The sequence below is a fragment of the Onthophagus taurus genome, chromosome 10 (genome assembly GCF_036711975.1).
Source record: "Onthophagus taurus isolate NC chromosome 10, IU_Otau_3.0, whole genome shotgun sequence".
Lineage (NCBI taxonomy): Eukaryota > Metazoa > Arthropoda > Insecta > Coleoptera > Scarabaeidae > Onthophagus > Onthophagus taurus.
In genome coordinates, this window is record NC_091975.1 from 11011223 (window position 1) to 11033271 (window position 22049).

The 22049-nt window shown below is 29.6% G+C and overlaps 1 protein-coding gene across 1 annotated transcript in view; it reads right to left on the minus strand.

Moving 5' to 3' along the window:
* Positions 1-627: 627 nt before the first annotated feature.
* Positions 628-22049, minus strand: part of LOC111421647 (free fatty acid receptor 4-like) — a 47288-nt gene continuing 25866 nt past the window's right edge. Inside the window, exons 2-4 of the mRNA XM_071199444.1 lie at positions 12911-13122; positions 12478-12634; positions 628-1855 (exon numbers count right to left, since the gene is read on the minus strand). Coding sequence (XP_071055545.1) covers positions 953-1855; positions 12478-12634; positions 12911-13107 — 1257 coding nt within the window. The 5' untranslated portion in view covers positions 13108-13122 and the 3' untranslated portion in view covers positions 628-952. The remainder of the gene's footprint in view (positions 1856-12477; positions 12635-12910; positions 13123-22049) is intronic.

Consider the following 22049-nt stretch of genomic DNA (forward strand, 5'->3'; position numbering starts at 1 on the left):
CTCCCTTCACCTTTCTTCCTACGTTTTTTAGTTAAATCAGTTGTTTCCGTATTTATAAAACCCACAAAATAACACTAATCACAAGCACTGATCACCAAACATAACCTCTAACAACTCAGAGAGTAACAAGACACATAGCCCGTTTTTTACCAAACAGCTGGTGCTTCATAGCACACCACGCATCATAGCGGATTTTTTAAAAACTAGTTCCACAACAAACTAATGATAGCCCACTTTATACGGAATTGCATTTGGTACATTGCACGTATTTCACAACCTAACGCGAAAATGAATTATTTGGCACTTAGCCCAGATTTTACATTCAGCCTACAATTATTCATCCATATCTTTTTAACCTCCTTTACAAAGCCATTCTTTTTTTCTGAGTAGTTACTTTAATTTAGAAACTATTTTCTCTCTTACAAAATTCGATATTTGCATTTTTTGTTTTGCGTTTTATCTTTGATTCATCATGAATGAAATATTTTTGGTCAAGGTACTAGTGGTCTTGCGTTGTGCACGTCATTTTCGGACACCCTGTATAATAGCCATAAAAGAATTTTTTTAATATACAGGATGATATCACAATTCGTTATTGAGATACGGTTTTTTCATTTAAAAATCATAACCAGAATACTTTTTAATTTATTTCTTACACTCAGCAAATTATACAAAAAGATTTATACAAAAAAAAATCTTACACTAAATATAGCCCTTAAAAACATTTCAATTCATTAACTTTAAGGTTAAAGTTTTATTTAATACTGTTAACAAAGAACTTAAATCACAGATTTGCTTTGTTCCTCGGGTATCTACAATCATCAATATTAATAAGAATATATTTACAATACTTTTTTATTACAATTATTATGTTAAGTTAAAAATGTAACATCGAGATGACAATATAATGGAAATTTTACACTCCTTGCTCAAAACAAGGGGATATTTTTAGTTAAGCGATTTCATGTGGCAACTCGCTAATCGAGTTCCCCAAACTCTGTTTCCTCGTGTTTTTGATAAACCCCTGATTCCTCCCACTACTCGGCGTAATATTTTCTTTCAAAATATTCCCATTTTCATGATTTCCCTTAAAACACAACATTTTAATTAAACACGCTCGGAAATTATCCGATAACACGCCGTACAAAACGGGATTAATCACCGTGTTCAAAAACGCCACGATTAAGGTAATCACAAAGTGGTGGGATCTTAAGAAGTATTCTTTATTTTCATCGGGACGTCTTCCGTCGATAAAAATCAAAAACATCACGATTGTAATTGGGAGCCACATCAATAAAACAACGATTACGTTTAAAAATAACACCCTTACTACTTTAATGTGTTTGTTGATTCGTATTTCTTCTTGTTGTGATAACGAGAGCTTTCTTGGCCAGGGGGTGAAGATATCGGAGACGCTTATTTCGCTTTGTCTTCGTCCCTTATTGTTGCGGGGTTTCTTCGAGTCGATTGTGTTCACCATGACGCAAGAATTCGCCCAAGTGTTGCGGGTTGAGATAATTTTGTGGAAAATTCTTTGGTAGCTATAAACTAAAATGATCATTGGGAGGAGACAAGCTAGGAGAACAACGGGGACGATGAAACAAAAAGAAATATCTAACGATTCAGTTTTTGGGAAAACTAAGGTACAAATTAATTTATTGCCGTTGGTTTCTTGCTCGCGGAACCAAAATAGAACCGGAACAAACATCACGGTTCCCATTAACCAAATTAAAGCTGAGTATATGCTAGCTTCCGTCGGTGTCATTTTTGAGCGATAAGGCGGGATTACGATGCATTTGTGGCGATCGATGCTGATGAAGGCCAAAGTCCATAATAAAACGACACCTGAAACGAACTGAACAAAAAAATGAATTAGTTCAATTAAAATTTTGTAATTGAATCGAACTAACTGAAATTTTAGCCAAAACAATTCATTTGGAAGCTAAAATTAACTCGAACACGCCGTTTGTAAATGAAATGTACTTGAAGCGATTGTAAATTTTCCAATTCGAATTTAATGTATTCACGTGTTTGGACATATTTCTGTCAATTTGGTTTTAACTCAAATTTGTTGTACTACAAAATTCATTATGAAAGTTTTTAATTCCGTATAATCTATCTTCAAACGTTCTTTAATAACCTTAAAAAAAGTTTCATTTTTTAAATCCTAACTGTTTTCAAGAAATCAATCTTTTTTGATAATGAGACTTTCAAGAAACGTCAAATGATTTTAAATTTTTTTATAAAATAAGTATTTATCACGGAATCTTTAAATTTGGCATAACCTATCTTAAAACATTTCTTAATAACCTCAAAAAGTTTCATTACTCAAATCCTAACCGTTTTGGAGAAATCAATCTTGTTTGTTCATGAGACTTCAAGTTCCGTCAAATTAAATAGGTTTTTTTAATATTTACAATTTTCCCTTCTACTATATACAGTGTGTCCCCGGATAGATGAAACGACTCTTATAAAACGTAAAAACTTTTTTTTCGATATTAATTGTCATTTTTTGGAGTTTGGCCCTGCTTGATTAAAGACTAATTTTAAACATATTTTCAAGTTTTAAAAAACAAGTAAGCTTGGACGGTGAAAGAAAAACTTTTTTGTGGCAGGTAAACTACCTTTTGTGTTTACAGTACGTGAAAGTATTACTAACAAGTTTTGTTCAGAATGAAAAATTATGGCCATATGCAAATTTTCAGAATGATCGGCATACTTTGGTAAAAATCTCATTACCTGACACACAAGGAGTTTTCGCTTCAGTGTCAACACTCACTTGTTTTTTAAAACTTGAAAATATTCTCAAAATTAGTCTTTCACCAAGCAGGGCTAAACCTCAAAAAATGACAATTAATATGGAAAAAATTTTACATTTTATAAGAGTCGTTTCACTTATCCGGGGACACACTGTATATACAGGGTGTTTCGGTGACTCGGGGAACAAATTTTAGTCACATATAGAGTGAAAATGATGACGATTCATGTAAAAAAAATTAGTAAAAGTCTTCAAATTTCAAAGATACAGACCATCAAAGTTAGGAAAGTTTAACACATTTTTCCAAATATCTTAAACACTATTTACGGTAAAGCGTTGAAATTTGGTACACTATAAATTAATGTGATGTAAAATCGTTAAGCAATTTATTAGTTGGATCGGTCCTCGGGAACAATGCTATACATAAAGCTAAGGTTTGTTCCAATTTTATCGTTTCAGTTTTAAATGTTAATCAAAAATCTGTATTACAGCTTAAACGATGTTTTATTTTAAATGTTTTTTAGTATCGGTGCCAATATAATGCTATACAGGCTGTTCCTAAAGTTTGTTTGCTCAGAACTTTTTTATTCTATCATAACCCTACATTTATTTTTGCAGTTTCTAATAGTAAATTTAGTTCAGAAACTTTTATTACTCTTACATAATATTGATAAAAGTCATCGTTTTCGTGTTAAATGCAAAAATGTTGGGTTCCGATTTCAATAATAACACTAAAAAGAAAGAAATCTAAGTTTTTGAACATTTCTTTTAGTATTTTTTATTACTTGTCTTGTTATTTTATGTACTTTTTTTATTATTCCTGTTAGTGTTGTCGTTTTTTTTGTTTATTTTTGTTGATTTTTTATTTATTGTTTTTGGATTCTTTTATTAAACCAACTAAAACAAATAAAAAATGTGATTTAGCTAAATCTACACTTGCACATGTTGCAAACATAATAGTAATGACAGCTCAGTTCGATTTTCACTTGTCATTGCCAATTCAGATTATTTATTTATTCTTTTTTTTATTTTTTAGTGTTATTGGATTTGGAGCCTAACATTTTTGCATTTAATACGAAAACGGTAGAATTTTTTTTGATATTCTCTAAGAGCGATAAAAGTTTCTAAACTAAATTTACTATTAGAAACTGCAAAAATAAATGTAACGTTATGATAGAATAAAAAAGTTCTGAGCAAACAAACTTTAGGAACACCCTGTATAGCATTGTTCCCGCGTACCGATCCAACTCAAAAATTGCCTAATGATTTTACGTGATATTAGTTTACACTGTACAAAATTTCAACGCTTTACCATAAATAGTGTTTAAGATATTTAGAAAAACGTGTTAAAATTTCCTAACTTTGATGGCCTGTATGTTTGCAATATGAGGACCTTTACTAATTTTTTTTACATGAATCGTCATCATTTTCACTCTAGTATATGTGGTTACATTTGTCCTCCAAATCTTCTACCCTCCTCCCCCCTTCGCCTCCTCGCCACCATCATCTCCCTCATCCATCTTTTGCCCACGCCCCCGTCTCCCAAAATCTGCTTCCTGTCCATTGCCTCCTCCTTTAGCTCACTACACCCTCTCAGCATGTGTTTACCTATTCCCCCTCTCCTCATTACCACAGCGGAATTTGGCCACCAATCTCTTCCCTTCATCATCCCTCTCCATCAACAAATATTTTGGCAGTGCCTCTGTCACTATCTCTCCATACCTTTCATTGTATCTCCCTTCTCGTATCTGTGACCTTCTTTCCTGCCTCTGTATATCCCTGTCCATATCTCTCAGTTTTCACTCTTCTATAATATTCTTCCCTGTCTCTTTGTCCATAGATCAGCCTCCTCCCCTTAATTTCCCTCCAGCACTCTCCCAGAATCCTGCAATGTGGTCTTGCTTCTATCATTTCCTCATACTTCACTGCTCAAATCGGTTATTTTACGTTACTATGCATAAGTTCATTTTTTTTATTATTGCATAGATTTCAGCAAAAAAGGAAGTCAATTTTTTTACTTTACAAATACAAAATCTTTTTCTAAAAATACTAGTTATATTATTTTATAATATGTGAGAAAACCCCCACACCCCCACTTTAACCTTGGTCCTGGTCTCCCTGTACATCTTCTTCACCTTCCCTAACAGTTGTTCTGTTATACCACTCCTCCTTATTTCCTCCCACAACTTCTTTCTATCCACGTTATCGAATGCAGCCTTCAGATCAATAAACAATTCATACAGCTTTCCCCCCTTCTTGTTCACCTCCCTATCTACCAGGTGTTTCAGAATGTATATATTGTCAATTGCTCTTCTTTCCTTCCTGAATCCCACTTGCCCATCCGGCAACAATTCTCCCCTCTCCATTTCCTCTTCCAACCTCCCCAGCAGTATTTTTGCATAAATTTTGAAAGTTGTGACCCACAGGTTGATCCCTCTATAATTGCTCACTACCCTTTTATTCCCCTTTTTATACAGTGGGCATATTATGCCCATCCTTCACTTGTCCGGAAACCTCTCCCCCAACCATACGTCGTTTATTATCGTTTCCGGCGCCTCCAACCATGGCTCCCTCGCTCTCCCTCTCCCAGTCTGCTCTTTTCCACCCCTCTCAAGTTCCTCTCTTCCCTTCCTCATCCTCTTTAAGTATCTCCATACCTCATTTTCCTCTTTCAACCCCTTAATCTTCTCAGCCTCCCTTTCCTTCAGTTCCCTCTTCTTTTTCTTGCATTCTTCTTTGTATTATTTTCTGCCACTGTCTTAATTTCCTTCTGGCCTATCTCTTGGCCTTTCTGCATTCCTTATCCCACCATTCGTTTCTTCCCAGTTTAGTCCCATGTCGCCCACTCTCTTTCTTCAACATCGCCTTCCTAACCACCTCTATTAATTCATTCAATCAGTCGGCGTCCTCCACTCTCTGACCCCAGCTTGCCTACTTTCCCCTATAATGTTCTATCCCCTCTTTCGACCAATCTACCCTAATGTATTTTCCACCATGTTCCCTTATCGTTCTGTTCCTTCTTATTCTCGATCCCTTTATGCACACTTCTAGAGGCTGGTGTTTCTATCCTCTCCCACATTCCTTGATCCACTACCACATAATCTATCACGGACGCCCCCCTTGCACCCGTATAGGTATATTCCCCTTCATCTCCTTGCTCCATATACCCATTCAGTATCTCCCATCCCCTCTCCTCTACCCACCTCAGCATCTCCCTTCCTTCTCCATTCAGAATCTTATCCTTGGACCGTCACCTCTCTCCCTCATCCCCCATCTCCCCTCTTCCTCCTTCTTCCCCTATTCATGCATTAAAGTCCCCTCCAATAATCAGGTATCGCTCCCTCCCCTCCTCTGTCATATCTTCCCATTGCCTCATTGTCTCTTTCATTGCCTTGCTATATACTGTGACTATCTGCACCTTCTCTCCCTCTAGCTTGATTTGCCTTTTTACCATTCCCTTCTGCCTCCATCTCCCCTCCGTCTTACTCTCCTCCATAATTCCTCTCGCTATTCCTGTTATAATACCCCGCACGCTCTTCCTCTCTTACTTCTCTTCTCTGCAAACACGCAATCCCATCTATACCCTTCTGGCAACTTTCCCTCAATCTTTGCTCACCCTCCTTCATCAACCCAGGTCTCCACCATACAAATCACCTCAAATATCATAATCATCATAATTAATACTTCTCTTCACCAACTCCGCCGTTATCTGGTATTCCTGACAATTTCATAACATAATTTATCACCCCCTTTTCTCTTCTGCCCGTCTTGAACAATATTCTGGCCTATCTCAACCTATCCCAACCCCTTGCTCAGTGTTTTTACCCCACAGCTGCTCCAATAATACCCCCTCGTTCATCTCTCTGTCCACATCATAGAGTATCACCTTAGGCCACACCATTGCTGATTCCCACATCGTTATGTCCTGACTCTCGATCTTCTCCCTTACCAATTCAACATTCCTCCCCGAGTCTCTCTCTATTAATATCCTCTTATTTTTCAGCTTGGTTACTCTTTTTAACGTCACTTCTTTCCAGGTGTCTTCTTTTTCTAGTTTCTTCACCACATCATTCTTCAATTCCGCGCTATCCACGATACTCTCCCCACCCTGAACTATGATGGTGTTCTTGCTCGCGCACTTTCTCTCCCCCAGCTTTCCTCCCCTCCGGGTCCATTTCGTTCCCCGCACCCCTCTTAACAGCGCTAGCGTATCCTTCGTGCTCTCTATCCCCTGCTTCTTTCCAGAACTCCATTTCTTTCATCTTCTTATCGAAATTCTTTCTTTCCCATTATTTTCAGCCATCGTCACCACAACTCTCATTGCTGAGGCCTCTACTTTCCAAAAGATATCCATAATTCTTAGGCGCATTTTCTTAGGAATATCTCTGTACTGGCCTAAGAGTTCAGTCTCTAGTTCTTCCCGGAGTTCGTGGATGTAACTGTTGTGCCCATGCTCAACTCTTCCCTCTTTCTTCCCTCCGTCCATTTCCGAGGAAATCATGCTTATCGGTCTCTTGTATCTGGCCCCCATATATCCTATCTCTGTTAGCCCTTCTTCCTCCTCCCTGTCCCTCTTCCTCGAGTCCTCAGTTTCAGTATACGAATGCCCTCCTGTGGATCTCGTCTCCATATCCCTTGTTTGTTTCTCTAATGTGTCCACACTCTCATCTCTCCCTACCCTTTTCTTCTTCTTTTCCCCTTCCATTTCCCTTACTATGTCCCTTACTGCCTTTTTCAGAAGTCAAATTAACGTCAAATTAAATAGGTGATTTCAACAATTTTTTATAAAATAATACTTTATCACGGAAACTTTAAATTTGGTATAATCTATCTTCAAACATTCCTTTATAACCTGAAAAAGTTTCATTTCTCAAATCCTAACCGTTTTGGAGAAATCAATCTTTTTTGATAATGAGACTTTCAAGAAACGTCAAATTAAATAGGTGATTTCAAATTTTTTTTATAAAATAATTTTTTATCGTGGAAACTTTAAATTTGGCATAATCTATCTTCAAACGTTGCTTTATAACCTCAAAAAGTTTCATTCCTTAAATCCTAATTGTTTTGGAGATATCATCTTTTTTGATAATGAGACTTTCAAGAAACGTCAAATTAAATAGGTGATTTCAACAATTTTTTATAAAATAATTGTTTATCATGGAAACTTTAAATTTGGCATAACCTCTCTTGAAACGTTGCTTTATAACCTCAAAAAGTTTCATTTCCCAAATCCTAACCGTTTTGGAGATATCAATCTTTTTTGATAATGAGACTTCCAAGAAACGTCAAATTAAATAGGTGCTTTCAAAATTTTTTTTTATGAAATAAATCCAAAATTTCTATAAATTTACTTACTGTCAGTTTAGTTGAAAAAATATATTAATCATCAAATTTAACACATCCTCCAAAGTTAACTTCATCTTTTTTATCCAAACTTGAAAATTTCTTACTTTAATAATTGAACAAATATAATAGAATATCAAATTCAAAACCAAAAGTTAAAATACATTTAAAACTTGTTTATTTAATGTTTATACTTTAAAATTTCCAAAATTTCAAGCAAATCCAATCTTTGACCTTTATTACATTTGTGTATTAATTTAGTTTCTTTGTATTTAATTTTATGTCCCGTTTCCATTTTATGTTTATAAACATTAGAATTATTTTTAATTTCATGTTCTCTGATACGTGTTTCTAATCTCCTTCCTGTCTGTCCTATGTAAATACTACTGCAATTGTTACATTCTATCGAATACAGGCCACATTCTTTTCTTATATCTATTTCTTTTTTATTGTTATAATTTGATAATAATTTTAAAATTGTGTTATTATTAGAATATGCCAGAGAGATATCATATCTGGAGAATAGGTGTTGCCTAGTTGAAGTATATCGATTGTAGATTATAGGTTTATATGTCAAATTTGAGTTCTTTATTTTAGTATTTAACGGATCTTTTTGTTTTATAATTCTATAAAAAAGTCTGTCTATAGAACTTCTTGGAAAACCATTATTGTTAGCTAATTTATATATGAAATCTTTTTCGTTTTTTAAAGTTTCTTTGTCAAGTGGATAATCTAATATTCTGTTGATTAAGAATCTAAAATTTGCAAATTTCTGATTGTGTGGGTGGTATGAATTGTAGGGGATAGTAGTTAAAGAGTTTGTAGGTTTCCTGAAAATACTGTATTTAATTTTGTTTTCTATTGTCTTAGTTAAAGTAAGGTCCAAAAAATCCAATGAATTATCTTTTTCTATTTCCATGGTAAATTTTAATTTTTCATGTATGTTGTTTAGATATTTTAAAAATTGCTTCAACTGAAAAATGTCTCCCTTCCAAATGCAAAACACGTCATCTACATATCTACACCAAAATTTAATGTTTTCTTCAAATATACTGTTATAATTAAGAATCATATTTTTCTCAATAAAATCTAGATATATATCTGAGATTAATCCTAATAAGGGCATGCCCATCGGTAAACCATCAGGTATGTGATAATATTTATCTTCAAAAGAACAATAATTCTGAGTAACTACGTGTTTAAGAATTTGATTTAAATTGTTCGACGTATTTTGATCTGCAAAGTGGTTCTCAAAAAGTTGCGAGACAACCTTAAGAGTAAATTCAATAGGAACATTCGAATACAAGTTTGTAACATCAAAGGAAACAAATAAAGAGTCGTCAATATTTAGATTTTTAGTTTTTTCAATAAAATCCTTGGAATTTTTAACTGTATACTTAGGTTCGAAATTTATATGTTTGAAAATTTTTGACATGAATTTTTTAAACTTTTTTGTAGGTGCATTACCGTATGCTGTAATAGGTCTTATTGGCATATTTTCTTTGTGAAGCTTAGGCAGAGAATAGAGTCTAGGTATTTCAGGTTTAATTTCCATAAAATAGAAACTGTAAAAGTTTTTTTCCGAATTATTAAGAAAAGGAGTATATTGAATTAAAGTATCTTTACATTCTTTAATTATATTTCTAGTATTTTTAATGATCTTTTCTAAAGGATTGTTTTTTAGTTCAATATAATTATTTTTAATCAAGAAATCTATTGTTTTTTCATTGTAAACTTTCCTGTCTAAAATTACTATACCTGCTCCTTTATCTCCTCTGGTAAATACAGCATTATTATTTTTGAGTTTATCTCTAATATCTTTAATTGTTTTCCAGTTCTTTTTATTTTCCATTTTATTCTTTATTGAAATTTTATTTGGTTTCTTATTTAAAGTATGGATAATTTCGTTTTTAATTTCGTCAAACTTGGGTTGATTTTTAATAAGTATTTCTAAATCTATAGCAGTTTCAATTGGATCCGTATATGTTGTTAAAGCATATTTGTAACCTTTATTCAACATTTCCAGTTCGTCAGGTTCAAATTGAATTTGTGTTAAGTTTGTGAACAAATTTTTATTTTTATAATTATTATCTATTTTTGTAGCGTTATTTGTCATTTTATCGTTATTAATAAATTCATCAATTTTAATGTTTTGTTGTTTTTCTTTCTTCTTACGAAGTTTTTGTAGTTTCTTGTTTTTTCTTTTTAGGTCTTCATTTTTGTGTTGTTTTGTTTCCTGTTTTATACTTTCTATAATCTCTTCTATCTCCAGGTAATGAAATTTCTCTCTAAGTTTTCTATGGTTGATGTTGAGCTTTTCATAAATGGATCCTATCTTTTTATAATGTTCAATTTTGGCATCTTTCAAAACTTTGTGAATAATAGATTTTCTATTTATTAATTTGGTTTTTGAAATTTTAATGTTAGCAAAATCAGGAAATGTGATTATATGTAATTTCCAAAGTTTTATATAATTTCCTAAATGAATGGATTATATTCGAGGAATTTTCTTCATTGATTAAATTATCCATTAGCAAGCTTTGTTTAAGTCAATTTAAATAAAACAAAATTTCGATTTAGAAGCATATTAAAATAAATAGCAAGAAAGAGGAAAATTTTGTTTTATTTAAATTGAGTTGCTTTATAACCTCAAAAAGTTTCATTTCTCAAATCCTAACCGTTTTGGAGATATCAATCTTTTTTGATAATGAGACTTCCAAGAAACGTCCAATTAAAAGGTGATTTCAAAAAATATTTATAAAATAATTCTTTATCACGGAAACTTTAAATTTGGTATAACCTATCTTCAAACATTCCTTTATAACCTCAAAAAGTTTCATTTCTCAAACCCTAACCGTTTTGGAGATATCAATCTTTTTTGATAATGAGACTTTCAAGAAACGTCAAATTAAATAGGTGATTTTAACAATTTTTTTATAAAATAATTGTTTATCGTGGAAATTTTAAATTTGACATAACCTATCTTGAAACATTCCTTTATAACCTCAAAAAGTTTCATTATTTAAATCCTAACCATTTTGGAGAAATCAATCTTTTTTGATAATGAGACTTTCAAGAAACGTCAAATTAAATAGGTGATTTCAACAATTTTTTATAAAATAATTGTTTATCGTGGAAACTTTAAATTTGGCATAACTTATCTTCAAACATTTCTTTATAACCTCAAAAAGTTTCATTATTTAAATCCTAACCATTTTGGAGAAATCAATCTTTTTTGATAATGGGACTTTCAAGAAACGTCAAATTAAATAGATGATTTCAAAAATTTTTTATAAAATAATTGCTTATCAGGAAAACTTTAAATTTGGTATAACCTATCTACAAACATTTTTTTATAACCTCAAAAAGTTTCATTCCTTAAATCCCAATTGTTTTGGAGATATCATCTTTTTTGTTGATGAGACTTTCAAGAAACGTCAAATTAAATAGGTGATTTCAAAATTTTTTTATAAAATAATTATTTATCGTGGAAACTTTAAATTTGGCATAACCTCTCTTCAAACATTCGTTTATAACCTCAAAAAGTTTCATTTCTCAAATCCTAACTGTTTTGTAGATATCATCTTTTTTGTTGATGAGACTTTCAAGAAACGTCAAATTAAATAAGTGATTTCAAAATTTTTTTATAAAATAATTGTTTATCACGGAAACTTTAAATTTGGCATAACCTATCTTGAAACATTCCTTTATAACCTCAAAAAGTTTCATTCCTTAAATCCTAACTGTTTTGGAGATATCATCTTTTTTGTTGATGAGACTTTCAAGAAACGTCAAATTAAATAGGTGATTTCAAATTTTTTTTATAAAATAATTCTTTATCATGGAAACTTTAAATTTGGCATAATCTATCTTCAAACATTCCTTTATAACCTCAAAAAGTTTCATTCCTTAAATCCTAATTGTTTTGGAGATATCATCTTTTTTGTTGATGAGACTTTTTCAAGAAACGTCAAATTAAATAGGTGATTTCAAAATTTTTTATAAAATAATTTTTTATCGTGGAAACTTTAAATTTGGCATAACTTATCTTGAATCGTTGCTTTATAACCTCAAAAAGTTTCATTTCTCAAATCTTAATCATTTTGGAAAAATCAATTTCTTTTAATAATGAGACTTTCAAGAAACGTCAAATTAAATAGGTGATTTCAAAAATTTTTTATAAAATAATTTTTTATCGTGGAAACTTTAAATTTGGCATAACCTATCTTCAAACATTCCTTTATAACCATAAAAAGTTTTATTTCTTAATTCCTAACAGTTTTGAAGAAAACAATTTTTTTCATCAACGATATTTTTAACTTTTATTTAGTCTCAAATCGGCGATTAAAAAGAAAATGAATCTTTAAAGTACATACCTGAACATATGGGATGAGTCTGCAAGCAATATTTCCTAATTTCCAGGTTTCATGGAATCGGGAATAAGCCACTGCAGGGATGGAAACGGCGAAAAGGAGATCGGCAGCAGCCAAATTTAGCACAAAACAGTTTGTTACGGTACGCATGTCGGGAAATCTGAAAATACAAAATCTCATTTAGTAAACACAGCTAACAATCAATGGATTGAAGAGATTTATTTAATTTCCCTCTGTCTGAAAAATATTTCAACTTGTTGTTTTTTCTATTCTTTTTCAAGGAGAAGCTTCGACGTGAAAAATTGACGTCGTTCTCTAAATTCCTTTCGAAGGACGAACGAATCTCTTTCCCGCCTCCGCGGAAATATTACGATTGTGCATATTGTGACCTTCTTTCTGCAGGATGATCTGGTGAAAAATTGTCCTAGAAACTCACCTTATTACACAAATGGCGATTGCGACATTCGCAAATATGGAAATAAGGAAAATTAGGGAAAAAGCCGTTACTTCTGATGATGTTCTCCAAGGATTTCTCTCGCTCATTTCCGTGAAGTAGGTAAAAAAGTAACGGTTTCCCCATCCGCTTATTGTATCCGTTCCATAAACGTAAGATGAATTCCAATTATCACCCATAATTTATGATTTAATCTGAAATAAAAATAAAATATCAAGTGTTATACGTCATTTTGAAGAGGAAATTTTAAGCTTTATTTTAATATATAAACAATTTCTTAATCTTCATAAATAATTGATCACAAAAAAAAATACAGAATTTTGATTGTTTGAAACTTTTGAAATTCAACAATGAATTCTTTTACTTTAGTAACTTTAAAAAAACTTTACCTGCCAATCCCTAAGGTTTTTCAATTTCCTTTAACGATCTTAACAAAGTTAAGACCGCACTTCCTATCAACCCAGATAAAGGATTAATTGACTTGCGGCCAAATTAGACGTTCATACCAATCAAGACTTTTATTTTGTTACAAACCCAAATTAACATTCATTTTAAATCTTTTCTTAATTTTTGCATCAATCAAATCAGTGAACCGTACACGTCGCGATTACAACGTTATTATCGCTTCCGGTTTAACATTCGCCGAGCATTAACAGAGGAATCGAGAAACACAAAACCCTCCATGATGTTATAGACAAAGCAGAAAGGTACGCAGAAAGGGATGCCATCAATTTCATCCGTTAAACCGAAGGCACGTTTTAATTGAAATCGGATCTCATTTAAATGCCAAAACCGATTGATGTTCTCTTTGATTGAACTTTGTGTGTTTTAAAATTTTTTTTATTTATCATATAAGTATTTTTAGTTGGAAAATTTTAGTACAATTTTTAATCGTCAAAAAAACAAGAATGAGCAAACACCGTTTCTTTACTAAAAGCTAAACTTGTTAACGCAGGTCACGCCTTTTGCCTTTTACTACGGATCGAAAACACCGTTTATAGCTCCAAATATAACTCAACCGTGGTGTTATTATTATTATATAGTATATACTCGATGATGGGAATATTTGTTGATCCCGCTACTTCCTCATTGTGTTTTTCGTTTATTTATTTGCTCACAATGTTTCAAAACATTAATATAATGCAGGAAATATCATAATTTATCTCCTCTAACAAGATAATTTAAAATAAATTTGAAATAAGTAATATAAAAGTCATTTTGAGTTTATTTCTATTTTAATATTTTAAAACTTAAGAAAATAAAAGAAGTTATATAAACCATAAACTAGTTGCGCAGAGTTTCGTTCCCTTCGACTCAATAAAACCATCGTAAACCGTCCAAGTTTATTTTTAATGGCATGAAATTCTCAAAGAGTTCTACTCCAAATGGTTTTTGAACGGAGTTAAATAGGATTCGCATTGTTGTTCTTTAGATGACTCCCAAAGCGTTACGCAAGCAAATGAGCATATTTCCACAATAGGAACACCAAAATTATTTTAAATTAACTTTCTAACATTTTTCTATTTCACTCTATAGAATTTGACAACTTTGAAGAATGATATCTCATTTATGGAAATTTTGATATACTCAAATAAAGCTTAAAGTTTTCTCTTTAAAATGGCGTATAACACATCATACTTTAATTTTAAAAATTTTCCTGAAAATGATTTTTAACATTAATGTTACAATTTAAGTACAACAATAATAATTGCTAATTTTAAGCAATCATATCAGCCGTATTTCTAGAGATAAAAAACTTTTCTTTATACCAAATTAAACTTTAAAGTTTCCGCTTTAAAATGATATATAACTCTCGAAAATTTTATTTAGAAATTTCTTCAAAAAAAATTTCTAATGAAATCACTGCTACTTTGATTTTAATGTTATTGATTGGCAAAATGAGACAACTTCAAAAAATCATTCCTCATTTATTTATGAAGTTTAAGAAGTGGTTTATATACTAAAATAAAGCTTAAAGTTTTCTCTTTAAAATGACGTATAACACATCATACTTTTATTTTAAAAATTTTCCTGAAAATGATTTTTAACATTAATGTTACAATTTAAGTACACCTATCCAACAATAATAATTGTTAATTTTAAACAATTATATCAGCCGTATTTCTAGAGATTAAAAACTTTTCTTTATACCAAATGAAGCTTTAAAGTTTCCGCTTTAAAATGATATATAACTCTCGAAAATTTTATTTGGAAATTTCATCAAAAAAAATTCCTAATGGAATCGCTGCTATTTTGATTTTAACGTTATTGATTGGCAAAATGAGACAACTTCAAAAAATCATTCCTCATTTATTTATGAAGTTTAAGAAAAGGTTTATATACTAAAATAAAGATTAAAGTTTTCTCTTTAAAATGACATATAACACATCATACTTTTATTTTAAAAATTTTCCTGAAAATGATTTTTAACATTAATGTTACAATTTAAGTACATATATCCAACAATAATAATTGCTAATTTTAAACAATCATATCAGCCGTATTTCTAGAGATTAAAAACTTGGCTTTATACCAAATTAAACTTTAAAGTTTCCGCTTTAAAATGATATGTAACTCTCGAAAACTTTATTTGGAAATTTCTTCAAAAAAAGTTCTTAATGAAATCGCTGCTATTTTGATCTTAACGTTATTGATTGGCATAATGAGACAACTTCAAAAAATCATTCCTCATTTATTAATGAAGTTTAAGAAATCGTTTATATACTAAAATAAAGCTTAAAGTTTTCTCTTTAAAATGACGTATAACACATCATACTTTTATTTTAAAAATTTTCCTGAAAATGATTTTTAACATTAATCTTACAATTTAAGTACACGTATCCAACAATAATAAATGCTAATTTTAAACGATCATATCAGCCGTATTTCTAGAGATTAAAAACTTTTCTTTATACCAAATTAAACTTTAAAGTTTCCGCTTTAAAATGATATGTAACTCTCGAAAATTTTATTTGGAAATTTCTTCAAAAAAAATCCTAATGGAATCGCTGCTATTTTGATTTTAACGTTATTGATTGGCAAAATGAGACAATTTCAAAAAATCATTCCTGATTTATTTATGAAGTTTAAGAAATTGTTTATATAGCAAAATAAAGCTTAAAGTTTTCTCTTTAAAATGACATATAACACATCATACTTTTATTTTAAAAATTTTCCTGAAAATGATTTTTAACATTAATCTTACAATTTAAGTACACGTATCCAACAATAATAATCGCTAACTTTAAACAATCCTATCAGCCATATTTCTAGAGATTAAAAACTTTTCTTTATACCAAATTAAACTATAAAGTTTCCGCTTTAAAATGATATATAACTCTCGAAAATTTTATTTGGAAATTTCTTCAAAAAAAATTCCTAATGAAATCGCTGCTATTTTGATTTTAACGTTATTGATTTACATTTATTTATGAAGTTTAAAAAACGATTTATATACTAAAATAAAGCTTAAAGTTTTCGCTTTAAAATGACGTATAACACATCATACTTTTATTTCAAAAATTTTCTTGAAAATGATTTTTAACATTAATGTTACAATTTAAGTACATATATCCAACAATAATAATTGCTAATTTTAAACAATCATATCAGCCGTATTTCTAGAGATTAAAAACTTTTCTTTATACCAAATTAAACTTTAAAGTTTCCGCTTTAAAATGATATATAACTCTCGAAAACTTTCTTTGGAAATTTCTTCAAAAAAAATTTGTAATGAAATCGCTGCTATTTTGATTTTAACGTTATTGATTGGCAAAATGAGACAACTTCAAAAAATCATTCCTCATTTATTTATGAAGTTTAAGAAATGGTTTATATACTAAAATAAAGCTTAAAGTTTTCTCTTTAAAATGACGTATAACACATCATACTTTTATTTTAAAAATTTTCCTGAAAATGATTTTTAACATTAATGTTACAATTTAAGTACACGTTACAATAATAATTGCTAATTTTAAACAATCATATGAGCCGTATTACTAGAGATTAAAAACTTTTCTTTATACCAAATTAAACTTTAAAGTTTCCGCTTTAAAATGATATATAATTATCGAAAATTTTATTTGGAAATTTCTTCAAAAAAAAATTCCTCATGGAATCGCTGCTATTTTGATTTTAACGTTATTGATTGGCAAAATGAGACAACTTCAAAAAATCATTTCTCATTTATTTATGAAGTTTAAGAAATGGTTTATATACTAAAATAAAGCTTAAAGTTTTCGTTTTAAAATGACGTATAACACATCATACTTTTATTTCAAAAATTTTCTTGAAAATGATTTTTAACATTAATGTTACAATTTAAGTACACGTATCCAACAATAATAATCGCTAATTTTAAACGATCATATCAGCCGTATTTCTAGAGATTAAAAACTTGGCTTTATACCAAATTAAGCTTTAAAGTTTCCGATTTAAAATGATATATTATAACTCTCGAAAATTTTATTTGGAAATTTCTTCAAAAAAAATTTCTAATGAAATCGCTGCTACTTCGATTTTAACGTTATTGATTGGCAAAATGAGACAACTTCAAAAAATCATTTCTCATTTATTTATGAAGTTTAAGAAATGGTTTATATACTAAAATAAAGCTTAAAGTTTTCGTTTTAAAATGACGTATAACACATCATATTTTTATTTTAAAAATTTTCCTGAAAATGATTTTCAACATTAATGTTACAACTTTAGTACACGTATCCAACAATAATAATTGCTAATTTTAAACAATCATATCAGCCGTATTTCTAGAGATTAAAAACTTTTCTTTATACCAAATTAAACTTTAAAGTTTCCGTTTTAAAATGATATGTAACTCTCGAAAATTTTATTTGGAAATTTCTTCAAAAAAAATTCCTAATGGAATCGCTGCTATTTTGATTTTAACATTATTGATTGGCAAAATGAGACAACTTCAAAAAATCATTCCTCATTTATTTATGAAGTTTAAGAAATGGTTTATATATTAAAATAAAGCTTAAAGTTTTCTCTTTAAAATGACGTATAACACATCATACTTTTATTTTAAAAATTTTCCTGAAAATGATTTTTAACATTAATGTTATAATTTAAGTACACGTATCCAACAATAATAATCGCTAATTTTAAACGATCATATCAGCCGTATTTCTAGAGATTAAAAACTTGGCTTTATACCAAATTAAACTTTAAAGTTTCCGCTTTAAAATGATATATAACTCTCGAAAATTTTATTTGGAAATTTCTTCAAAAAAAATTTCTAATGAAATCGCTGCTATTTTGATTTTAACGTTATTGATTGGCAAAATGAGACAACTTCAAAAAATCATTCCTCATTTATTTATGAAGTTTAAGAAATGGTTTATATACTAAAATAAAGCTTAAAGTTTTCTCTTTAAAATGACGTATAACACATCATACTTTCATTTCAAAAATTTTCCTGAAAATGATTTTTAACATTAATGTTACAATTTAAGTACATATATCCAACAATAATAATTGCTAATTTTAAACAATCATATCAGCCGTATTTCTAGAGATTAAAAACTTTTCTTTATACCAAATTAAACTTTAAAGTTTCCGCTTTAAAATGATATATAACTTTCGAAAATTTTATTTGGAAATTTCTTCAAAAAAAATTTCTAATGGAATCGTTACTATTTTGATTTTAACGTTATTGATTGGCAAAATAAGGCAACTTCAAAAAATCATTTCTCATTTATTTATGAAGTTTAAGAAATGGTTTATATACTAAAATAAAGCTTAAAGTTTTCTCTTTAAAATGACGTATAACACATCATACTTTCATTTCAAAAATTTTCCTGAAAATGATTTTTAACATTAATGTTACAATTTAAGTACATATATCCAACAATAATAATTGCTAATTTTAAACAATCATATCAGCCGTATTTCTAGAGATTAAAAACTTTTCTTTATACCAAATTAAACTTTAAAGTTTCCGCTTTAAAATGATATATAACTTTCGAAAATTTTATTTGGAAATTTCTTCAAAAAAAATTTCTAATGGAATCGTTACTATTTTGATTTTAACGTTATTGATTGGCAAAATAAGGCAACTTCAAAAAATCATTTCTCATTTATTTATGAAGTTTAAGAAATGGTTTATATACTAAAATAAAGCTTAAAGTTTTCGCTTTAAAATGACGTATAACACATCATACTTTTATTTTAAAAATTTTCCTGAAAATGATTTTTAACATTAATGTTACAATTTAAGTACATGTATCCAACAATAATAATTGCTAATTTTAAACAATCATATCAGCCGTATTTCTAGAGATTAAAAACTTGGCTTTATACCAAATTAAACTTTAAAGTTTCCGCTTTAAAATGATATATAACTCTCGAAAATTTTATTTAGAAATTTCTTCAAAAAATATTTGTAATGAAATCACTGCTACTTTGATTTTAACGTTATTGATTGGCAAAATGAGACAAATTCAAAAAATCATTCCTCATTTATTTATGAAGTTTAAGAAATCGTTTATATATTCAAATCAAGCTTAAAGTTTTCTCTTTAAAATGACGTATAACACATCATACTTTTATTTTAAAAATTTTCCTGAAAATGATTTTTAACTTTAATGTCACCATTTAAGTACACGTATCCAACAATAATAATTGCTAATTTTAAACAATCATATCAGCCGTATTTCTAGAGATTAAAAACTTTTCTTTATACCAAATTAAACTTTAAAATTTCCGCTTTAAAATGATATGTAACTCTCGAAAATTTTATTTGGAAATTTCTCCAAAAAAAATTCCTAATGGAATCGCTGCTATTTTGATTTTAACGTTATTGATTGGCAAAATGAGACAACTTCAAAAAATCATTCCTCATTTATTTATGAAGTTTAAGAAAAGGTTTATATACTAAAATAAAGATTAAAGTTTTCTCTTTAAAATGACATATAACACATCATACTTTTATTTTAAAAATTTTCCTGAAAATGATTTTTAACATTAATGTTACAATTTAAGTACACGTTACAATAATAATCGCTAATTTTAAACAATCATATCAGCCATATTTCTAGAGATTAAAAACTTTTCTTTATACCAAATTAAACTTTAAAGTTTCCGCTTTAAAATGATATGTAACTCTCGAAAATTTTATTTGGAAATTTCTTCAAAAAAAATTCCTAATGGAGTCACTGCTACTTTGATTTTAACGTTATTGGTTGGCAAAATGAGACAACTTCAAAAAATCATTCCTCATTTATTTATGAAGGTTAAGAAATGGTTTATATACTAAAATAAAGCTAAAAGTTTTCTCTTTAAAATGACGTATAACACATCATACTTTTATTTCAAAAATTTTCTTGAAAATGATTTTTAACATTAATGTTACAATTTAAGTACACGTATCCAACAATATAATTTTAAACAATCATATCAGCCGTATTTCTAGAGATTAAAAACTTTTCTTTATACCAAATTAAACTTTAAAGTTTGCGCTTTAAAATGATATGTAACTCTCGAAAATTTTATTTGGAAATTTCTTCAAAAAAAATTCCTAATGCAATCGCTGCTATTTTGATTTTAACGTTATTGATTGGGAAAATGAGACAACTTCAAAAAATCATTTCTCATTTATTTATGAAGTTTAAGAAATGGTTTATATACTAAAATAAAGCTTAAAGTTTTGAGTTTAGCTTGCTAGGCGAAAAGTGATGTTTAACCTTATTATGAGCTATTCCACCTCCGTAACTAATTACGCGATAATTTTTTTTCGAATCTAAATTATTAGATAGACATCTTCGAATAAGTTGCAAAACATTAAGAAACTTTTTATTCCGATTTAAGTTTCCGATTGAACGCAGAGAAAGTTCAGCTTTGTCGAGTAGTTTCCTGACTGAATTTAAACGATGTATCGATTTCCGGTGAAGAACTCTTTGCATTCAGGTTAATTGCACCAACCCTTTTTTTCATAAAAGAAAACGCGCAAAAAAATTTAACGGGGTTGACTCGGTCGTCTACTTTTAACTCAAGCTTCTACTCATCCGGGGTTAAATTAATTAGTCGTCTGCGGTTCTCTCCGTCTTTCTTTAAAATTAATTTTTAAACAAAGCAAATTTAAGACAGAAAGTTACTTGGTGTAACTTTTAAGTTTTCACGACGAAATTTTTGTGTTCTAAATTTTTTTTGTGTGGTTTGTTACTTTCTTTTTTAAAGGTTTAGAAATCAATACCTATATAGATCTCCCGCGTGGGGTGAAAATAAACGAACAAGACTACGCGTGTGTGTGGGCGAAACATAACACGGAAGTGGTTCGTTCCATTGCCGGTAATAGGCGAGATTCTCGTAAATGTTCATAAAATAGAATCACCCACGTTCATATTATACGAATTATAGGGTCGATTTGTTTTGCTTATCACTATCAATACGGTTTGTGGTTTACTAAACATACATTAAAAAGTCCTATACGAAGAAATCGTAGCTTTACATATTTTTGTTGGTAGAGCACGAATTCAGAACGTTTTAGAAAAAGTTTTAGTATAAAAGTTGTAACAAACTTTACTCGTAACGATATTGCTCTTTTATGCTTTTGTTCCTCAGATGCATAATAAATATCGAGAAAAATTCAAAAAGGTGAAAATTAGATGAAATCGTAGTTTTACATCTTGTTGTTGGTTAGTACGGGATTCGGAACGTTTTAGAAAAAAAGTTTTGGTATAAAAGTTGTAGCAAATTTCATTCCTAACAATATTGCTCTTTTACACTTTTGCTCTCAGATGTAAAATTATAGAGAAAATTTCGAAAAGGTGACAATTAGATGAAATCGTGGTTTTGCATCTTGTTGGTAGAGGATGAATGAGAAATTCTGAACGTTTTAGAAAAAAAGTTTTAATATAAAAGTTGTAGCAAATTTTATTCTTAACAAGATTTCTCTCTTATGCTTTTGCTCTCAAATGCTTAATTATGGAGAAAAATACGAAAAAGCGAAAATTTTATGAAATCGTGGTATTACCTCCTGTTATTGGTAAAGGAAGGAATTCTGAACGTTTTAGAAAAAAGTTTTAGTATAAAAGTTGTAGCAAATTTCATTCTTAACAATATTGCTCTTTTACACTTTTGCTCTCAGATGTAAAATTATAGA